The sequence below is a fragment of the Brachycentrus maculatus genome, unplaced genomic scaffold (genome assembly GCF_059751285.1).
Source record: "Brachycentrus maculatus isolate JH-2025_06_01 unplaced genomic scaffold, ASM5975128v1 h1tg000050l, whole genome shotgun sequence".
NCBI lineage: Eukaryota > Metazoa > Arthropoda > Insecta > Trichoptera > Brachycentridae > Brachycentrus > Brachycentrus maculatus.
In genome coordinates this window covers 1,493,596-1,515,492 of record NW_028280804.1, presented here as the reverse complement: position 1 = coordinate 1,515,492, position 21,897 = coordinate 1,493,596, and the positions used below count along the sequence as shown (strand labels likewise).

At 32.7% G+C, this 21,897-nt stretch overlaps 2 protein-coding genes across 4 annotated transcripts; one reads left to right on the top strand and one right to left on the bottom strand.

The window, feature by feature from the left end:
* Positions 1–996: 996 nt before the first annotated feature.
* On the bottom strand, positions 997–6,448 carry IFT54 (intraflagellar transport 54). Its single transcript, XM_088277816.1, has 6 exons — positions 6,057–6,448; positions 5,492–5,609; positions 3,360–4,582; positions 2,733–2,906; positions 1,913–2,124; positions 997–1,187 (listed from the first exon to the last, which is right to left on the bottom strand). The coding sequence occupies exons 1-6, from the start codon at positions 6,189–6,191 to the stop codon at positions 1,037–1,039; spliced, it is 2,013 nt and encodes a 670-aa protein (XP_088133942.1). The 5' UTR covers positions 6,192–6,448; the 3' UTR covers positions 997–1,036.
* Positions 6,393–21,321, top strand: LOC148312062 (DDB1- and CUL4-associated factor 10 homolog). Of its 3 annotated transcripts, XM_088277819.1 has the most exons (13): positions 6,393–6,499; positions 6,589–6,672; positions 7,399–7,627; positions 8,768–8,881; positions 9,392–9,761; positions 11,056–11,211; positions 11,686–11,745; positions 12,413–12,592; positions 13,304–13,389; positions 14,288–14,422; positions 16,155–16,323; positions 17,479–17,772; positions 20,777–21,321. In XM_088277819.1, the coding sequence occupies exons 3-12, from the start codon at positions 7,419–7,421 to the stop codon at positions 17,734–17,736; spliced, it is 1,737 nt and encodes a 578-aa protein (XP_088133945.1). In that variant the 5' UTR covers positions 6,393–6,499; positions 6,589–6,672; positions 7,399–7,418; the 3' UTR covers positions 17,737–17,772; positions 20,777–21,321. The 3 variants fall into 3 exon arrangements, with proteins under 3 accessions (XP_088133945.1, XP_088133944.1, XP_088133943.1); XM_088277818.1 differs by lacking the exon at positions 20,777–21,321 and having other exon boundaries at positions 17,479–18,655; XM_088277817.1 differs by lacking the exons at positions 6,393–6,499; positions 20,777–21,321 and having other exon boundaries at positions 6,537–6,672; positions 17,479–18,655.
* Positions 21,322–21,897: the final 576 nt, after the last annotated feature.

Genomic DNA, 21,897 nt, shown 5'->3' with positions numbered 1-21,897 from the left:
GTCATATAAACGCAGTGTTATCTTGATCGTTTACACATGAAGGAAAGGTGATCAGCCCTCCGCTTCAGGTACCAGTCCATGGTAATATTGAATAAATATTACAGTGAAAAAATCACTTATATTTATTTTACCCCCCTTGGGAATCGAACCCGGGACCTCCAGAACGGTAGCCGAGCGTGCTGACCATTACACTACGGAGGCGGACAAATATTATTTGAAATTTGAAAAATAGGTTTCATTATATAGTAGATTTCTGATTGCCTTATCTTAATTAGGTATTTGATACTCCAGATTTTCCAACCAAAATGCAGAATCATATCCAGTGTTGGAATGCTGTCACAGTGCTGTATTTTATCAATTATTTGAAATAAGTATTAATATTTTAGTTTTTTCATGTAATACTAAAACATTTTATGAATAATACAAGAAATATTTTGAAATTATGGTGTCTCTCGACAATTTTACATGCAAAACTTCAATATTTTGAAACAAAGAATAATTTGAAAAAGTTCCTTAACTTGAATTTTCATAAAATATTCACGCCAAAAAAAATAAAATGACAAATACAAAATAAAATAAATACTTAAATCTTAAAAAAAAACAAAAAGACATTTCATTAATTACATAATTTTAATTTCGTTTAGATTCACTGGTTTTATTTGATTTATTTTGTTTTAAAAAATGTGATTATCTCTGGACAAATTGCAGCACTTTGAGTGATATATCTTTTTTTTTATTTGCTGATTTTATATCCATATTTTGAAAATTTTGTTTGAAAGCGAGTTTTTACAGTAATGCATTGAAAAAGATGTTGGGATAGAATGATCTAACCCTAAACTCATGCTACAATCACAACCCAACTAGATATGTATGTAGATATTAATTTTAAATTCTATTTCACTAATATTTTTAATACACAATTTTTTTTTAAATAAAATTTGTAATAAATAAAAACTGTCTAATTTTTTGGTCTATGAAGGTCCCATATATTAAGAATTTCTTTATGCATTAAAATGGTATCAGTAATCTGAAAAATTTAATCGTCACCATCAATGAGTTTTGATATTTTAAGTGAATTTCTGTATATGTTGGATTTTACAGTATAAACAGATTCTGTTTGTTCCACAATACTATCTTCCAGTTGCTTTAATTTTGCTAGTAATGGTTGTATCTGCTGCTCCGTGAGACTAGAAAAAAAGCATCAATATAATCAATCTGGGTAAACTAGACCTCCCAGTAATATTCGATAAAACCGAAACATTTCATTTGGCAATTTTTATCCCTATTATCTGGAATGGTGTACTGATACATTTTTAGTAACTTTGATTAGCACAATATATTTATTAATTGATTTGGCAGTGACTTCATGGTAATATCTATCCATTTTTTTTTTAATCTCTTAAAATTATTGTGACAAATATTTCGATGCATTCCGCACCTGTAGATGACAACATCTGTTAGTTTTCTAAACTATACATGTGTAATGAAATAAAACTCATTGAGTGGTATTTTACGTGTTTTAATATTTAAGTGTTAAATTTTAATATTTAAGTGTTAAATTTTAATATTTTAAGTGTTAAATTTTTAAAAAAAAATCAACTTATCATTCCACAAAGTTATTCCCGAATCCATAAATAATATAAAAATCTCTTATACATATTTATATTGAATATATTTCCCCCTAGGAATTTAATCTAGGACTTCCAGCATGGTATCCACACCTGCTAATCACTATACTTTGGAAAAGGACCACAAATTATTACAATTTCCAATCACAGAAAGAAATATTATAATTATCATTGCAATTTAAAAAATTGCATGATTTTCTATAGCTTTGGGAAATTAAAATTTTATTTATTTAAAATCTACCATTGATATGTTTCTAATACAGTTTTCTAGAACCAATCAATACCTCTGCTGATGTTTAAATTCTGCTGCAGAACTGAGGCGGGCATCTCTCCACTGGATGAGTTCCTGTCTCATGACTTCTACGTCTTCCTGGATATAGTCCATCAGTTTTCCCAGCGGATTGGAGGCCCGGGAGAGTGACTGAAGACCATTCCGGATACTTTCTACTTCCTTGTAAGATGCTTCCCTCTCTTTTCTGGCACCCCACTCCCATTCCTATCGTAAGAATTATTCTTATTTTAATATTTCATTGTTAAAATGTCAGGTAGATGAATTTTTTCAAAAGAACATATTTTGAATGTTTGAAATTCAAAAATCATTTTTGAGATTTTTACATTTTTTATCTTGAAATAGGATTTAACCAGCCATAAAAACAATACCTCAACCAGATGCAAATTTAGCCGCAATTTTTTTTCAAATGACTAATACATAAATATAACAAATTAAAATGGCCAACTCGTTTGCCAAGTCAAAATAAATCAAGAGATTTAAAATGGTCAACAGTTGAAGTCAGTTTGGTATATTCTATATGCGGATTTTGCGGAAACTTGTCCATTTACATTTCCAACCTTTAATTGACCAAATCCTAATGAATAATAAAATTTAAAAAAATGTACACGGCAATATGGGACAGCAACGAAAAGTCCATTATCTTTTCAATTTTATTTTTTTTTTATTTTTAGATTCTCAGTCTATGATTACACACAAATAATAATAATATGTTAAGAAGAAAGATTTTATTTTATCGTCTTTCGGGAACAAAATAACTATTTTGGTATGTGTGGTTTTTCTCCCATGGTCTTAATTATACTAAAAAAAATTACAATTTCAACTTTGGGTGCATCATCAGTTGTCAACTCCTTTTGAGTTTCAAGAATTTGCTGCACCAAATGTCCATGACCACCGGCAATAATGTCTATTTTTGTTTCTCCTCCACCTGAATTGGTAATATTGTCATCTACAGTTAATTGGACGACCTCCACACTTCCTTCATCATCCTGGACAAAAAATTATTATCAGTCACATTGAAAATTAAAGAAAAGCATATAAATTGATGGGATCAATTAATTGAGTGATTTTAAGAATCAAATGAGTAATCAGGTCATCTTGTTGATCCAATAACTTAATCGATTTTTGAAATGTGTCAAATAAAAAGAAAAGCCCTACCCAAAAAAAAGCTGTCACAAAAATGCATTGCCAACTAAAAAAATGTGTCGTGTTAGAAATCAAGCCAGCGACCTTTGTTTGATTACAAATTATCAATAGTAATCTACTGCTAATTTTAATTTAGAACTATTTGAATACATACTAACATTCTGAATAAAGTTAATCAATCCAATGAATTTTAAAAATAAAATAATTAAATAGATTGATGTAATGACTCAATTATTTTCGTTTAATTCATCCCATCGTTGATATTACTTGATCATTCAATTTAAATTGTTTCGTACCTCAGGCTGATTGTCATAATTCTCCACAATTACATTGACTTTACCTACAAGAACAGGCTCTGCAGATGTAATAATGATATCGGTATTTCTTTCCTTCAAACGAGGAGCTCCTGGTCGAGCTGACGATGGCCTAACACTCGGTGGTCTTAAAGAGGTCCTCGGTCTCGCATGGACTTTGTTTTCTGATTCGTTTGAAGATAAAGACTTTGGGTCGATTATATCTTCACTTTTACTTTCCACGCTGATGCTATGATTGTTTTTTAAGATCTCTGGTTTAATTTTTGCACTTCTTCTGTTGGATGAGGCGGTTCTCACAGTTGGTTTCTTTACTTCCACTAGTTCAGTGCTCAACTCACTCTGTTCAGATATTTCTGAACTCACTTTATTGGTCACACTTTGAATAGTTTCACCTAGCAGCGACTTATCCTGTATACTGTTCTCTTTTGCAATCTCTGTCGGTTTTATTTCACTACTATCTGATACATTATGTGTCAGTGAGTGATTATTTGCACTTTGTTTTCTAGATATTCTACTTTTAGGACGTACGATTGTTGTTTCCTTTGGTTTGACTGGTTCGGGAATTGATTCATTTAGTTCTGGTTGATCAACTGGATTAGTGACAACAATAGAATCGAGCTTTTCAATTTGATCTTTTTCAATTGAATTCGCTTCATCAGAATCGATGATATCTTTTAATTCAACAACATTTCCGAGCAAACTTTGTGGTTCTTTAATTTGAACTTCATTTTGTACATCGGGTACAGATTTAATAACACTGTCGCTTTTCTTCACTGATTTTTTTATGTCCCCATTTGTTTTTGACGATTTTAAAGGTTTTTCATTTACCTTTAATTTTTTCGACGCTTCTGTTTTCTTTGTTTTGGATAAAGTTTTTTCTACATTATTTATTTCTGGTTTAGATTTTTCTTTTACGGTTTTGCGGTCAGATAATGAGGAAGTTTTATTTTTATTCAAAATATCAGATTTCACATTTTTTGCAGGCTTATTTGGTTCAACTTGACTTTTATCTTTTATTTCAGTCGGTGATAATTGATTCGGCTTAGTTTTTCTTTTCGACACGACTACTTCAACAGCTTGTTTACTACTGAGGTTCTGTTGGAGAGCATAACCTATTCTTTGAAGTAATTCATTTGTTTTTTCTGGTTCTAAACCGGCTATTACTTTTGATGGTCGAGTTGTTAGAGATGATTCGGTAACAATGTCTGAGAATAAAAAGGCTTTACTGTATATTTCTTACAGGTAACACAATATCTATCTACTCATTATTCAATTTTACATAATACTTTTTTCAAAAAGCTACACTTAACTTCCATGCCTAATTTTGGAACCCTATTTGCACCCAATGTACATAGGGCACTGCATCAGATTGAAGAGTATTAAATTAATCTTCAAAGCATGAAGGAAATGTGATCAGTCAGCTCAGAAGCTCAGGGTGAGGGAAGACAATACAGCTTTATGGGAAAGTAAATGGAGAAGGAATAGAAGGTAGGAAAAGAAGAATAGCAGCAATAGCAAGGGCACTCTGGGTTGCAAACCCCCACTCGTACAAGCTTGTTTTAGTTGGACAAACTGCTGCTGCTATGCACGAGTCTCTGGTGATCAAATATAGAGAGAAAAAAAATATCACGCCACTGCCCGTAGGGGTATGCAGAGAGAATAGAACGCCATACCGTTCCGTTTTTGCAACGATGTTCACCTTATTCACATTCATGCATCTTCTCATACATTCTTCTTCAAACCTTTATCCGCACCCGATGGTGCATAGGGCACTGTATCATATAAACGCAGTGTTATCTTGATCGTTAACACATGAAGGGGAGGTGATTAGCCCTACGCTTCAGGTACCAGTCCAGGGAAAAAAATATTAGATAAAATATTAGAGTGAAAAAATCATTTATATTTATTTGACCCCCTCTGGGAATCGAACCCGGGGCCTCCAGTACGGTAGCCGAGTATGCTAATCATTACACTACGGAGGCTACTTCTCATACATAACCGCCGATTATTCCGACTTCTGACCTGTCCTTGCCCAAGTATTTGAAATAATTGACCATGCCAAGTTTTCCTCAAAAAAATATATATCATAATAACAAATTGACTGTTTGACTTACCTACAACTTCAATGAGTTTTTGTAAGAAGGCTATTTTGGAGTCTCTATCTTTAATATTATCAGAAATTAATTCTTCCTCAGAAAACAATCCATCAAAAAAACCAGTGTTTTTAATTACCTGTAAAAAAAGGAAATATTTGTGTGTATTTATTTAGCAATCAAACCCAGGAAATTATGCATGGCAGATAAATGTGTCAGACATCAAACTATGAAGACAGAAAAGGTAGCTTATTCACTAATAATGATTTTTTTAAATCACTACAACCCTTATAAATGAATTGCATTAATAATAATATGCAATTAAATAAATAACAAAGGTATAATATTGTAATTTAAAATATTAAATTGAGTGGTTCTTATTCTTATGCCCTAAATAGTGGAAATAATTTTTTTTCTATAATATATCAAAATAATACTCAATAAGGCGGTAAATTTTGTACGTTTATTTAAATGTTTCGAAACCAATATCAAATATACATTTTAAAACCTTAATAATCAATCCAGACCATTCTAGTATATAATATTTGTTGAAAATAATAATTCCGTATGTTTAAAAAAAACTTACCGCAGTTGTAATATCATGGAGGAAACGAAAAGGGGGTTTCTTCAAAAGTTTTTCACTGAGTGGCGGTTTTTTAATAAATTTTCCCAAATTTTCCTGTGTTAGTTTGATAACTTCCGGACTTATATCTGTAGACATTTCACTTTGTAATTATTGAAGAATGTGTTAAATTGCCTAGATTCAAACGTGTTTCAAAAGTACATTGACAGGTTGTCATTGTCAATGTTTATGTTACTGTAACCATAGTAACAAAAATAAATATATTTATTGCCAGTTATAAAAATTCAAATTGTGAAAAGTAAACTCGAATGGTATTGCCATCATCAATGCGAATCTGTCAAAGCGGAAAGAAAATTTGTTACCCGGGTGCGCGCTTTCGTATACTTGGCCGTGGTACATGTATTATTATATTTCTGTGTTGGTGTTTTGTTCGTGCGGTCGGGCTTGTACGTTTCTCTTTTCACAAAATCACAAAGCAATTTCAATGCGTTATACCTTTTTTTGTAAAACCTTTGCCTCTTTATTTTATTTTTAGCGTACGTATGTAAAGAACTATTGAAATATAGTGTCGTAGAAATCGCGTTTTGTATGCGCTACAATTACATGCACGCTGTCAGCGGTATGTATTATGTATTCAGATTTAATTATTAACAAATCATCTCAAAAATAGTATAACGAGTAAAAAAAGTAAAGTTCTTTATTTATTATAAATATGTTAACTGTGCGGCTTCTAATTATATGTGCTCGATTGTCAACATTGTTTTTTTTTATGTATTCTTCAATATCGTGGTTACAACTGAATTACTTTGTTGCGCGAAGCATATTGTGTCGTTTTATATCGAATGGTTCAAGTGAAGTCTTTATTCGTGATCTATTTTAACAGTAACACATGTCAAGAGGTTAAAGAAGGCAATCTTTTTTAAAAATCATTCTTGTGAATAATAATTACATTTAGTCATACATATGTTGTATAATTGTCAATATCAGTCATGTATAATTTGTGTAATTTATGAGAAATATCGCTATTTATCTGGAGAAATGATATCCAAACCCTTAATGAATGCAATAAAATTTGTTTGTTGTAAGTTTGTAAATAAATATATGAAAAATATGTAAAAGAAAGCCATGTTGAACTAAATTATGATAATAATACTTTGAGTCCTAACTCCCCTGAGATTGTCTACAGGAAAGAGTAAACATATCATAATTGAATTGAACCATCAAATGGAATAGGTAGATTCCACACTTAACTCATTTTGGACACTTGATAGTCATCGATGTGTATAGTTAATATTTCCCTTTATAATTAAATTCTCACAATAAATCGTTTGAAATTTGGGTTTAGGTCTCGCATAAGACTGAAGAATGAAATGCAGAGCTAAAGACTATGGAGCGTTTAGTGGGATATGGCCGAGACAGAGGGAGTTGGGATACCCGGTGCCCATCGGTGCGGGAGATGCATTCGCACGAAGCATCTATAAAGCCATGACCCCGTACGCGCAATGGGACCCTCTGGAAGACACCAACGGAGTCAACCACGGAGGAGTCTTCAATCTGGAGTTCTCTCCGGAAGGGTATACAATATATATTTTAATTTTATTTTTATTTTTATTTAATTTTTAATTTTTAAAGGGACCATCTGCAAAGCCTCTACTTTTATAGGCTTGTCTGCAGGTAGGATAGTAAGGATGGGGAAGGTAAATGTGAAAATCACATCACAAACACCCAGACTAATTGAAAATAAATCTTTCTCCAATTTATTTCGCAATTGGCGGGAATCAAACCCGCGATACCAGTTTCACAGTCGAGCACCTACACAACTATGTCATGGCGCCTGTCAAAGAAAACAATCAATTTGCAGTAATCCTAGATTACGTACAAAAGGTGAAGATACTGGAAACAATATTTGGAATGTGTCCAAGTTTTTTCACACAATTACTAGATTTCACAGATGAAAGATAGTTACCAAAATATATTACTTAGCTTACTTTTGAAAAGAATACTAAAGTCTGGGCACTGGTCTTGGCTGTGTTTATAGGGTTTTAAACCTGTTATCGGCTGGCTTAAGCTATCACTTCAAACGCTTGTGTAATGTTCACTAATCTGCTCATCATGATTGAACATCAATACCACTTCTAAATGACCTGACTTCCGTATTACTGTTCATAAAAATTGCTCCTTTTCTGTTTAGACAAAAGAAAAATATTTATACGAAAATATAGGTTTGGCCACTCCTGTAGAGTGAAAATCCATCAAACAAGAAGTAAAACAGATGTTTTTTCTGGTAAAGCCAAAGATTTAGACTATTTTAATAGAATAAATTTTAAATACATTTGATATAAGATATTTTTTATTGTTTTGTCAACCTCGTATGGAATAGGAATGTTGCGTCCACGCCTGATAAAAAAGATATGTTAAGATGTTTATGGACTTCTCATAGTTTCTTGAAGTGTAATTATCTGTAATACCGACATCACAATTACTCTTATTTCTAATAATGAGCCGCTTAGGCTCACAGAAAAACTATGAAATTGAACTATTTTTGTAAATAATAAAGATACAAATATTTCTCTTTTAATTAAAATAAAAAAATAACTCACTTTGATCTAATAATCTGATGATTGAAGATTATAGAAATCCACTATCGGTTTTTCATTTCAATGATTCTCTTAAATATTGTGTTGATGTCGTGTTTTATGTTATATTTCTTGTAGATCCCTTTTGGTAGCCGCTTGCGAAAAAAAATCCATCCTGATATTCGACCCGTTGACACATAAGAAGATACATTATATTAGTGATGCCCATACAGACTGCGTCAATTGTGTAAAGTGAGTATATTTCTTCTTCAAACCCTTATCCGCACCCCAGTGCATAGGGCACTGCATCATATAAACGCAGTGTTACTTGATGGTTAACACTTGAAGGAAAGGTGATCAGCCCTCCGCTTCAGGTACCAGTCCGGTGTAATATTGAATAAATATTACATTGAAAATAATCGCTTCCGAGATATCTCATCTCTAGTAACCATCGGGTTAAAAACACATAAAAATAAAATTAGTGACAATTTTTTTGCCTTGTTATGCCATTTTCAAACTAATGTGAAGATTAAATGGACTGAGGGTCCTTATATAGCTATACAATTCTAGGTACTTAATAGTTGTAATAAAAAACAATTTAGTAGACTCTAAAAATCAGTGGTTGATTTTAACATTTTATATATAACTTAACATGGAGTGACATAAGGGATGCAAGATCCCTTGACCCCCAAAGAAAAAAAAAGAAAAAATGGAGTTAAGAAATTAAACGCCAAATCTATAAACATCTTGAAATACTTTTAGATTCCTAGATTCCAGAATGTTTGCCACATGTTCGGATGACACAACGATAGCCCTGTGGGATATTCGGAATTTAAAAACGCGCATCAGAACATTACAAGGCCACTCCAACTGGGTGAAGAACATAGAGTTCTCAGTAAAGGATAATTTGCTGGTCACCTCGGGACTAGACGGCAGTATATACACGTGGGACATCAACTGTTACACGGAAACCAGCTGCGTTTATCAGAGGGTCTTCCATGCCGCGGGGCTGATGAGGTGCAGAATATCTCCCGATGCTAATCAGCTGGTTATGTGCACGACCGGTGGCCTGTTGATCATTATACATAATTTAGATTTACCTACTTTGGCCCAAGACTTACAAGGTTTTAAGGTAAGACTCTTTTACTATCAATTTAATAATGAATTTTATCGCTCGAACGATTTTAACACACTGTTGACGGACAGTTTTTTCATCAACCCTGACTCTAATTAGCATACTAATTAGAGTCGTTTATGAATCACAAGTAAACGCAAACCCGATTCCGATCTGTAAAATGTTTTTTTGCATTTCTCGCACTCTACCAAAAGTAAACAAATAGAACACTTATAAGCGTCTCCCGCTCTCTACCAACAGTATGTAATGCTTTAATGTATTTCCATCAAACAATGTGCTAATAGACTAAAATTAGGCAACCTTCTTTTTAACGTTATTCATGCGTCATTCTAACTCTTTTTATTAATTCATTCCATAAAAAAAATATTGTGTTTCAAGTGAAATCTTATCATCAAAAATACTTCAGAAATCTAATTTCTGAGTTAGTATTTGATTAAATTTTTAGATTTTTTTTGTCAATTAGTAAATATGTATTATAAATAAAAAACAATAAATCCTATATAGACATAGCCTGTGCATGCATGGGTATTTAATATAACACAATATGTACTTAGGTAGATACTCGACTGCAAAATCGTGGGTTCGATTCCCACCAATTTTTAATGCAAGAAAGATTTATTTTCAATTGGTCTGGGTACTTGTGATGCATTTTTCACATTTATGTTACCCATTCTTACTATTCTACCTGCAGACAAGCCTCTAAAAGTAGAGGCTTTGCGGGTTATTCCTTTTTTTTAAATGGTACGAAGCTAATTGTAATAATTTTAAACCAGAAAATAGATGGAAAACAAGATAAAGAGTAGAAAATTAAGAAATATTAAAGCAAACATAAAACACAGGAAACAGTAAAATGTAAATTTATATAAAATATAATTTTGTATATAATAAAATAAATTTATATATAATAAAATATTTATAGATATTTTAAAACAAAGTTACATTTTAATTATGAAATGGAAAATCACAAAGTTAGTGCTTCAAATATAAATTATAAACATAATTTGTTTAATTTTTAATTTAAGTTTTACTTAATAAATATCACTATTTCTTAAAATCTATTGTGACACTTGTTTCAATGCATCCGCATCATTTTCAAACAGCGTATATTATGCGGTGTAGTATAATATGGTACAATAGATTTTAAGAAATAGTGTTATTTACTATGGTAAAACTTAAATTAAAAATGGATAGATTTTACCACAAAGCGTCTGCCGAATCAATTAATGAAATTATTTGTTTCTCCTGCATAGTAAAATGCTTGAATCTGACAAATGTTTTATTTTTATTGTAGCCGAATATGTACAGACTTATGCAAATGAGTGGGCAACATATTCCAATAGCGTGCATCTACAGTTATCTATTTGAAAGAAAGAGAAAACACAATAGAGTTGAATTTATAACAGATTTTCCGGAAGGAAATGAAGCCGAAGTTGTTAGCTCACTACAAGTAAGTGCTGTTTCATTCAATGAATGTGTACCTTCATTTCCATTTTCTACATTTACAAATGACAAATGTGTAAGCGCCTACATTACACCTGTTGTAATACCTAAAGTGTGCCTAAAGCAGTATTTCTTAAAGTGGGCGATAATGCCCCCTTGTGGGCGTTCTAGAAGTCCTTTACAGGGCATAAGAAGCCCAAAGAAACAGATAGAGGTGCTAAGAAGCAATATATATAAAAAAATTATTCCTTCCCCCTTTCTATGATGGGACATTCTTTTTGATAGGGCGCAAAAGATTGGGAACCTGTGGCCTTAAGGATGACAATAAAATAAGTTATCGATTATGTGAAAACAATTACTTTTCTGAATTTTATTTAACAAATTAACTCTTTAAATTTTTCATTATCTTTGTATAACTACCCCTTACTTTTCCATACATATTTGCATCACTTTTTCATATTCAAAATGTTGTTTATTGCAGATTCACCCTCACGGATGGTGTGCACTCAGTAGGAATATTAGCCATGATGACAAATCAGAGGTGGGATATTTTCACAGATAATATGGAGCATAATATGATTTGTATTATTACGGGTAATGATAGTTTTGGCAGTTTACGTATTTCAGCAAACTAACCCGCCGAGGTCAAATTAGCCGAGGTCAAATTGTCATTGACTCACAAAGCCGGCGATTCGCCGGTTTGTCTTTGAAGCGATTTTTTTTTACATTTAAACAAATGACAACAACTTTCACGACTCTGAACTGAACACACTCTTGCAAAACTACCTGGAGATGAGCCATAATGATCTAGCTTACGAACAACAAAAAAATATGCTTTTTATGTTTTATCATTTTTATTTTTTGTGTAATTTAAACAGAATTTAGTTTCAGTGTTATTGTAATAGTAAAAATATTTTAAAATTAAATAATGTGTTGTATAAACAAATTGTGTCATCTTTATTATTAGTGCAATGCGTTAAGCTTGCAATCTACAAAAGGTTGAAAATAATTACATATACCTTATAATCTATGTTAGAAGTTTGTGTTTACAATATATGTATTTTTCCATCTTCCTTTCTCTTTCTTCTAACTTCGGACAAGCCTCTAAAATTGCGACTTTTGCAGGTTATTAAAAGAAAGTTTATTTACCAATAGTGAGATACCTTTTACAAGTTCTGAGTAAAAAGTTTATGTTTCTATTTTAACAGTGGACGTGTATACACGACATTCAGGAGAGTGTTCCTGAAGTTGAAGTGGAGGAAGAGGAGCCTCGGGAGGCGCCCACCCCTTCCAGAGGCTCCAGGGGGCGAGGGGCGCCCCTCCCGTCACGGGGCACACCCCCTAGCACCAGCAGATCGGGGGCGCATCCCATCCTGACGCTAGACAGGGTAAATTTATATTAATGATGTTGCCAGTAAAATAAATCAATTGTAATGTTAACCGCAATATGGCAATATTTTTTAAAGAATATTTATTGTGAGCATTTTGAATGATGATTAAAATATAAAAATAAAACACTTGTATAAAACCACTTTTGACTTTATTAACACACTTAGGACGGGAAAGGTATTTCTACCCGTTCGGTCGATTGATGCTTAAGCACGGGAAGGGTACTTTTACCTTCTGTGCTGGCCTCAAGTCAGGAAAGAAGGAATTTTTCAATGTTTTTATTTGAATATTATGTACCGATCTCTTGATTAAGGTCTAAACTATATATACACAATTATTCAAATCCCGTCGCCAGCGCTCCGCAGGCGTAAAAAACGCCTGTCCGAAATGTGTTAATGTAAAAATGACAAGTTTAGAAAACTACAGATGGTTTCATCAATAGGTGAAAATAACAGTTTGTATTTTCACATATTCATGAGAACATCTGTAGTTCTCGAAACTGAATGTATTTACATTAATAAACTAAAGAGTGGTTCCATACAAGTGTTATATAACATTTAAATGGTCATGTTATTCCACAAACTTAATATCGAATCAGTAAATTTATTAAATGATTATTTAAAAAATATGTATAAACTCGACTCTTCTATGTCTTGTCTATTGATATGTTTTTTTTGGTTGCCCTTTGGGTTAATAAACTAATTTTACAGGGAACATCTACGACTGGACAAAATGATGTTTGGGAGGCGTTGATAAGTATAAGACAAAACAGATTACGCTTGGACCATGTTACTAGGTTTGTATATTACATGAATAGTTATACTTCGCACTCGGGGACTTTTCTGTTTGGTATGACCTCCTTATGTAAAACGGTGTGCCTGTCGAGTGTACCAATCCACCTACCCACTCACTCGTTAACCTACTAACCCTTTCACACTCCACACTGACGAATAATAATTTAGATTTTTAAAATAAACAAAATAAAGTGTCCAAATTTTCGTTCATAAATTCTGGACTTGCTCCACATAGGAGTTATTTATATCAAAATTGGGTGGGGATAAGAATTAGAAGAAGAAGGAATATTCGTACATAAATACTTTATCATAAAGATTTCTGAAAAATAAAAACTTACTAATTTCAACCGTAGATGTTGCTGAAGAAGTAGCATATGAAAGATCTTTTCAATTGAAGCATTGATATGACTTCCTGATTTGAATTTTCAAAACTAGGATTGACATTGACTTTTAAGATTTTTACATAAATATTCTTTATGGCTTCCACGGCTTTAGTTGCATTTAGTCCACTTTCAAAAAAAGCAGCATGCGGTGACGCAAGTGTTCGTCGTCAATATTGGGCTTAGACAATTTACCCTTAAGAAAAAATATGCAAGTAAAAACAAGATGATAAAAATTATATAAAAAAATGTCAACAATGTTTCTTCCACCGCATATGGACACAGACTAAATCAAATTAGACCTGAAAATGATGGCGGAATTTGTAGTACCTCTAATATATGCTGATTTTCGGCCCATCCAGTTGGCAACACTGTCACTTTTTTATTACTGTTGTTCCTATCATAGTACTCAAAACACCATAAACATAATGGAAGTTTATATATATTTTTTAAAGTTGGTATTAGGGCCTACACAAAGCCAATTTAATTCTATTGAATGAATTTTTATTATCTGTTCCAGAGGACAGTTGAATCGTAATTTTAATATGCAGAGAATAACGGGAGTTAGTTCTGGTATAGCCGCACCACCGGAGGAACGACAAATTCCTGGCCTGACTCCGACTGTCTCTCACAACACAAACTCTCCTAGCGAACGGTAAACATCTAAAACATGTCAAGTCTCTAAATTGAAAGTCCCGCGAACGGTCAATAACATTCTCACGAATAAAGAAAGGTGTTTTGAGATGGTTTGGACATGTGGAACGAATGAGTGAGAAAAGGACGGTAAAACAAATTTATAAGGGGAATGTAGTTGGAAAAAGGAGCAGAGGAAGGCCGATAACTTGGCACAATCAGGTATGTCAAATACTTGAAAGCGGTCAGGTTAGGAGTCGAAATAATTGGCTGGTGAAATGATGCATGAACATATGAGGTGATGCATGAGCGTGGAAGAGCCGAAGAATGTTTGCAAAGACAGAGTGGTGTGGCGTTCTATTCTCTCTGCCTACCCCTGCGGAGAAGTGGCGTGATGGTTAATGTGACAAATGAATTGTTACCGAGGCAACAAAGTGATCAATATTTGCGATATCTGACTGTCGAAAAAGTATGTGAATTTTGATCAGTTTTATCGTTTGACTGTGTGATTAACAATTTTTATCTCTGGTGTTCTCCACATTTTATCTATGGCGGTAAAGCTATCTCTGTTTTCATGGTTTTGTTGAGAGTCAAACATTTCTCCTAACCGCGTATTTAATGTGGTAAATATTGTTCCAGTGTTATGAAGTAAACACTTAGCCCAGTTGTGATTTATTTATCTAGGCGTAACAGTTTAGATGATTCTGCGCCATTTTCAGTAGGCTTTCTTGTATGTGGATATTCATTACTTTGTATTGGCTACTTGGAAGGGGTGTGTCTTGCAACTTGTTGGATGGACTATTAGGGATGCTATCTAGCAGTTCCATTATCTGGTTTAAGATTGATTCAGTGTGTTCCATACAGATAAACCCACAAGTAAAAACATAAAAGATCAACTGTTAAATTAGGCTACTAAGTAACCGAGGTTGCCTCGTATCAGGCACCCTCTGCTCGTGATGTGCTTCCCTCTCCTCTGGATGACCTGAACGATTTAAGATGAGCCTGACAAGATGTTTGTAGTCGGGGTAGATGGGAAAAAAGGTAGTATGTATACCATCTTGGATCTTCAAAGTTGTCAGTCATGGAAACATTTTGCTTTGTAATAGGATGCAGTTTCACTATAAATACTGTCGTAGGAGTGGCAATATCTGTTATGTATAATTGGTTCAGGAGATGAATAACACAATGTGTCTTTTGGTGATGGATATTTGGTCAAGATATTACAAATTACCAAATTTTGGTAACATTTTAAAATTACAATTTCGATGACATTTTAAAATTACATGTCGCTCACTCCTTTCAAGAACGTCATAAATCAAAAATTGTCAATTTTCATTTATGCATGTTTTCGGAATGCCCAGAAAATGTACTATATTCCAGCAAAAGCGGCATATTTTTAATTTAATATTTACCCGCTACAGTGAAGAAAGTGTTGTTTTTGCATTTTGATAAAAAAGGTATTGTTTATTTTTTTTTTTTTTAAATAAACTGCTTATTTTTCAAATGGAGAAAAAGCCTTCAGGTTTTTCCTAAAAAGATCTGTTGCACAGTAAAAAGTTTTTTTTAAAATTGTTTTTGATTTATGACGTTCTTGAAAGGGGTGAGCGATATTACAAATTACCAAATTTTTCTTTAATATATTCCGCGATAAACAATGTATCGTGAAAGTACGTATTCCGAGTGCAACAAAGATATCCTTTGAAATTTTTATCTTATATTAATAATTTTTGTCTGCTTTTGTTACATTTAACCAGTCTCAGGCCATCGACATCAGGAAGCACTCAACCGATTCAGAATGTGGAGGATGCGTCTGATCCCGATTTCGAACCGACCAGACAACCTCCCGTACAAACCATCCACCAGAACAAGAAAAGGCTCCTCTACTACATCGAGGAACCGAACTTGGGAAAAGGATTTATTAAGGTCAGTAAAAGTGGCAACTACTGTTCTATACTGGCGGAGGAAAATATGACTAATGCTAATTCATCATAATATGATATTTTGAATGTCTATGTCAACATCCGTATTTACAGGCTACTGTTTAATATGAATATATTTTATTTAATTTTTTAAAATTTTGTGTTCTTATTATATATATATATATATACACATATTCCTCTTTAATACTATTTTCCTAGGCCTGAGAGGCCTGTTATTCAAAATAGGAATCAGGAAATATAGGTTAAGGAAGTAGCTGTGGTAGACTTTGGGCGCTTGTCCACTACCCGGAATTTTAATGTCCGGCAGTCCGGTTTTGAAAAATGAAAGCGATTACGACAGTTCAGCGTAATCGAATTTACGTGCAACGATTCACGCACCGATCAAGAGCTCCGATCCGAAGAAAGATGGACAAAAGCACAAGCCAATCTAAGCCAATCATCGTTTTAAAACACTAACTGACGTGCCGGATGGTAAAATTCCGTGTAATTCCGTGTAGTGGACAAACGCCCTTTGGCTCAAACAGAAACTGTGACTCTGAGCCCATGACGCTAGCCATGGGACCACAACCCGTATTGTTTTAAACTCATTTAATTTTCTAATTGATGTTTTTGATCATTTATAAAATCGTATTTTAAAACTTTTTCCTTTTACATAATCTCAAACAAATAGCTCCACCTTTTTATGTACTATGACAAAGACTGGAAAAGACAAATAAAGAAAAAATGGATACATTTTTGACATCTCAGTATGTATATGGTAGATAAAAAAAGAATATGAAAGTATGGGCATTTACAGGGTTTATGACCTTCATAGGCTTGGTAAAATGCTGTAAATGCTGTAAATACCCAGACTTCCATATTCTTTTTCATCTATTTTGAGATGTTAAAAAATTGTTGAGATGTCAAAAATGTAAAAAATAACTCCTAAGCGGAGATAATTCGGATTTGTAAACAAGTATTTGGACACAGGAGTGGCAGGCATTGAAGGAGACTTTCACCCAGCAGTGGATGGATGCGGGTTGAAGACACATTTGGACACACTCAAAATGTTGTAAAAAACAAAAAAATTAACAACTTAAAATTAACATTCCGAACAATCCAAATTGCAAGACTAAAAAGAGGCCATTTTGATTTGCAGGAATTGTGTTTCTCGGCCGACGGGCGGCTGATCTGCTCTCCGTACGGGTGCGGCGTGCGGCTGCTGAGCCTCTCGGAGAACTGCTCGGAGCTGCCCTCGTGCGTGCCGCCCGCCGGCTCCCCGTATACGCTGGTACACCTCGGCGAGAGCAAGAGCCACAAGGACCTGGTGGTCAGCTCCAAGTTCAGCCCGCGACACTGCATGCTGGTCACGGGCTGTCTCAGCGGCCGGATCGTGTCCTACTTGCCGCATGCCTAACCGCTAGCAACGCCTACTCATCGGCGGTAAATCTTGGTAAATTTATTTATTAAGTATTAAAATCATACACTGATTTTTGAGTCTACTAAATTGTATTTCAGTATCCACCTTTTCATATCCACAAATAAATTACGCCGCAGTGCTCATTGGACCAAGTATTTGTAAAAATAAAGGTGTCTTATAAAGTTATTTGTTATGTTTATTTAATTATAATTTATTTACAAATACATATTATATCGGCTTAAAAACAAAAACAATCATTTCGCCTTTTTATGGCATTTTCAAACTACATACTGTCAACAGTCGACTGTTGATAATAAAATACAATTTTGTAGACTTTAGTTATCAGTGTTTGATTTTAATATTTATTATTAAATTGGAGTTCTACAAATTAAATGCCAAATCTATAAATAAACTTGGTGAACGCCAACCGGAATATAAAAAAAACTTTTGTGTGTTGCAAATTTTTGCTAAAACGAATTTATTAGTATGTCAGTTGCAATACTAAACCACTGCGGAGGCAATCAACTTGAGGACCAAATAACTCTGCCATATATTGCAACAGCCGTGTGAAGTCGCGTCGGTCATTCCATTGTTCTGAGGAATGTTTTCCTGGAATTTGCAATAGCTATCTGGTATGTATTATCGCTAGACATTATTTGATCCTGGAGTTGATTGATCCCACACCATTAAATATTAACTTCAGCCAACAACTGTACAAAGTTTGTGTAACTTGTTGATTTAATTTTTTTTCATAATAATCCCGAAAACAATGAAACAAACGTGGTTGATAATATTTTATTCTGCCGAATAAAATTGCTGACTGACAGATACCTAGCCTTAAACTACATTTGTAAATAACTACACTTTAAAACAACTACGCTTTATATTGGCTAGTTGACGTTAACAGAAATAAAAATGCCATCAAAACAAAATCGGGTTTATTGGTTGGCTATTGTAACTACATATATCATCACGGGTAAACAAACTTGGTAGCCATCTCATCACGGGTAAACAAACTTGGTAGCCATCTCATTAAGGGTAAACAAACTTGGTTACTACCAACTCATCACAGGTAAACAAACTTGGCCACCAACTCATCACAGCATACTTAACTTAAACTGCATACTTTTCACTGTAGTTAAAGGTAGAGTTTTCCACCGGGACTTTTTGCTATTGAAAGGTTAAACTTTTGTTTGCACCGTTTAGAACAGATATATAATGTTAATAATTTTTGTTGTTGTTACAACTGCATATATTTTTTCATTTTTAAAGGTTGTTTTATCAATTTCATAGAACGGATTACAATGTGGATATTTTAAGTGTTTTTAAAATGAGATTTTATCCCGCAGTGAGTTTGTGTAGTAACATTACAGTACGTCTCAAATTAAGCTCTCGCTGAATTTGCTTAGTTTGTTTTTAATGTATTGTTTTTAAAATCTTACATGAGAAATTATGTTTTTTATAAAAATTATAAGGATTCCAAAAAATTGCTTTTGATGTTTGACACATTTTAAATGCTGTCTGTGAACCCTATTGTTTTTATTTTAATCCTTTTATGTAAACCGATTCTCTTTCAATCAGTATTAATGAGCTGGATATTCAAACTGGTTGTAGCAACAGTCTCGATTTGCGTAAACTTCAACTGAATCTAGAGTGATGGCAATCTCTTCTTTTCTTTTTTCACTTTTTCTAAAATATCCTGCAAGATGTTTAATATTTTATATAAAAAACATGCCTCATTTCAATCCGTTTTATAATTGCTAAGCACCATTAGGACAATTTTATTATTTCATAGACCGATTTACCTTCTAAGATTTAGCTTTACGCAATTAATTTTAGTATCAATATGGCAATTTTTATGACACAATAGCATATAAAACATCAAATGAAGATAAATGAATGAATGATTTAAAAAATATGTGTATTCTATACAGATCTATACTATCCTATTCAGATATGTATTTCTATTTGATACTTTCCTGTGATTGTCATCCTCACTCAACAGTGCATAGGATTACTTTGATATCAGACTAGGAAATAAAAAATTACATGTAATTTAAGAATGTTTTAATGAATGAATACCGAATATCCCATTGTAAATTCCATGCGTGAAATAATTAATAGCAATCAAATATAAGATTCGCGTTTTTTTATATCTAAATTTTATCTTAGTAAAAGTAGTCTTGTATGTAATAAGTAAAATTGACTGATTTGTATCTATCGGAAAAAATATGTTAATTATATTATATTATATTCTTTATTCCCTGCTTCATTGAGAAAACAGGCATAAAGACCACTACAGAAAACTAAGCGTTTAGTATGTCTACAGATGATTTGTATTATTTTATTTAGTAACAGTTAACGCCGGTTGGATAAAAAAATTAAATGAAAATGTTTTAACTGAAAAACATCTCGAAACGTAAGAGCCTTAAGCGGATTTCTTTGGATTGCTTCGATCCTATCCAAGTGAATTTTGTAATTTGGAGACCAAATGATGGAGGACTATTCTAAAATACTTTGGTAGAAAGATTTATTCAACGTAATGGGAATTAGTGTATTTTTTTACTATTTCTTTATCCTTAACATTTTGTGTGCCGGTTCCCTTTAAATTTAACAGTCCTTGGGGCCAGCCATTTTGCGTAATGGTAATAATAAATGTCGCAGGTTAAACAAAAACTGTAATATCTCTGATAATACATCTTATACTTTCACCAAAACATTGTGTAAAGCTTCTAGATTGAATATAATCGAAAAAATAGATCCTAATATATAGTTCCAAATAAATCCACCGTGGCATAAAAAACTGGAGACTAGATGAACACTCATAAATACTTGAGCCTGAATACAAGACCTCGTAATAAGTGCTCCCATACCCGTGTAATTCCTGTATTGGCAGTTGTTTGTATACATTTTATATAAAATGCATAATTGATAATTATAAATGTAATATCTATATCCTTTTACCCGTAGTTCTTGAGCAATTAATATTGTATGTTATAAATATGTAAATTAATAGGATGCTATTTTTATTTTTAAGGTGGAGCTATATTCTTCCATTGTATTATAACTAAGGGGTATCTAGGACCCAGTTGGTAGAATTTTCCACTGTGTATTTTACTATGTATAATATATTATTGTGATAAAGTTGTATATAAATAAACCACCTACACCTATGTATATGCACGTACCTTTATGCGGTATCGGCTGATTGGATAAATTTAATACCAATGCCGCTTCATATTTCCCTAACCTGTAAGACACAAAATAGATTTTTCTACTAATTATAAAATGGATTTAGTTATTTGTAAATATGTATTTATAAAATGTTTTATACGGTGTAATGCGGAAGATACTTGGTGAATAATTCAAACAGTTTCATACGCAATGTATTTTTTCAAAATTTAAATCCATTTTGTAAATATTTGTACAGTAATTCTATTGAAGAATCCCATGAAAACAGAAAAATTTTATATTATAATTGGTTTTTACATTATGTTTTATGTAATGATGTGTAAGGATGCTCTCAATAGGTCTGCAGGTAAAAAAAATATTGTTAAATAATAAAGATGTGTTTAAGAATTTTATGATTTACTTTATTTTGATTTTTTTTAAAACCTGAAATATGTACATATACACATATATATATATAAATATATATATATATCCACAGTACTTCCCGTAATTTATTTTTACCACTCCTACTGTTTGTTTACAATGTATTAATTCTTAAATAAACAATGACAATGTAAAAAGATTATTTTATTTACGTCATCTTTTTGCTTTAAAAACTTGAATAATTGACATTTGCAAGCATTTGGATTGGAACCACTAATTTTTAGTGCCGGCATACACCAAACACTCGTTAATTAAAAATAATAATAAAAAAAACATACCTAACGAATAGATATAATAATGAAAAAAATTCATTGGGTAAAAACATTTTCTATATTATTTTTTTTTTTAAACCCTTAACCGCACCCCAATGGTGCATAGTGCACTGTGTCATATAAACGCAGTGTTATCTTGATCGTTTACACATGAAGGAAGGGTGATCAGCCCTCCGCTTCAGGTACCAGTCCATGGTAATATTGAATAAATATTACAGTGAAAAAATCACTTATATTTATTTTACCCCCCTTGGGAATCGAACCCGGGACC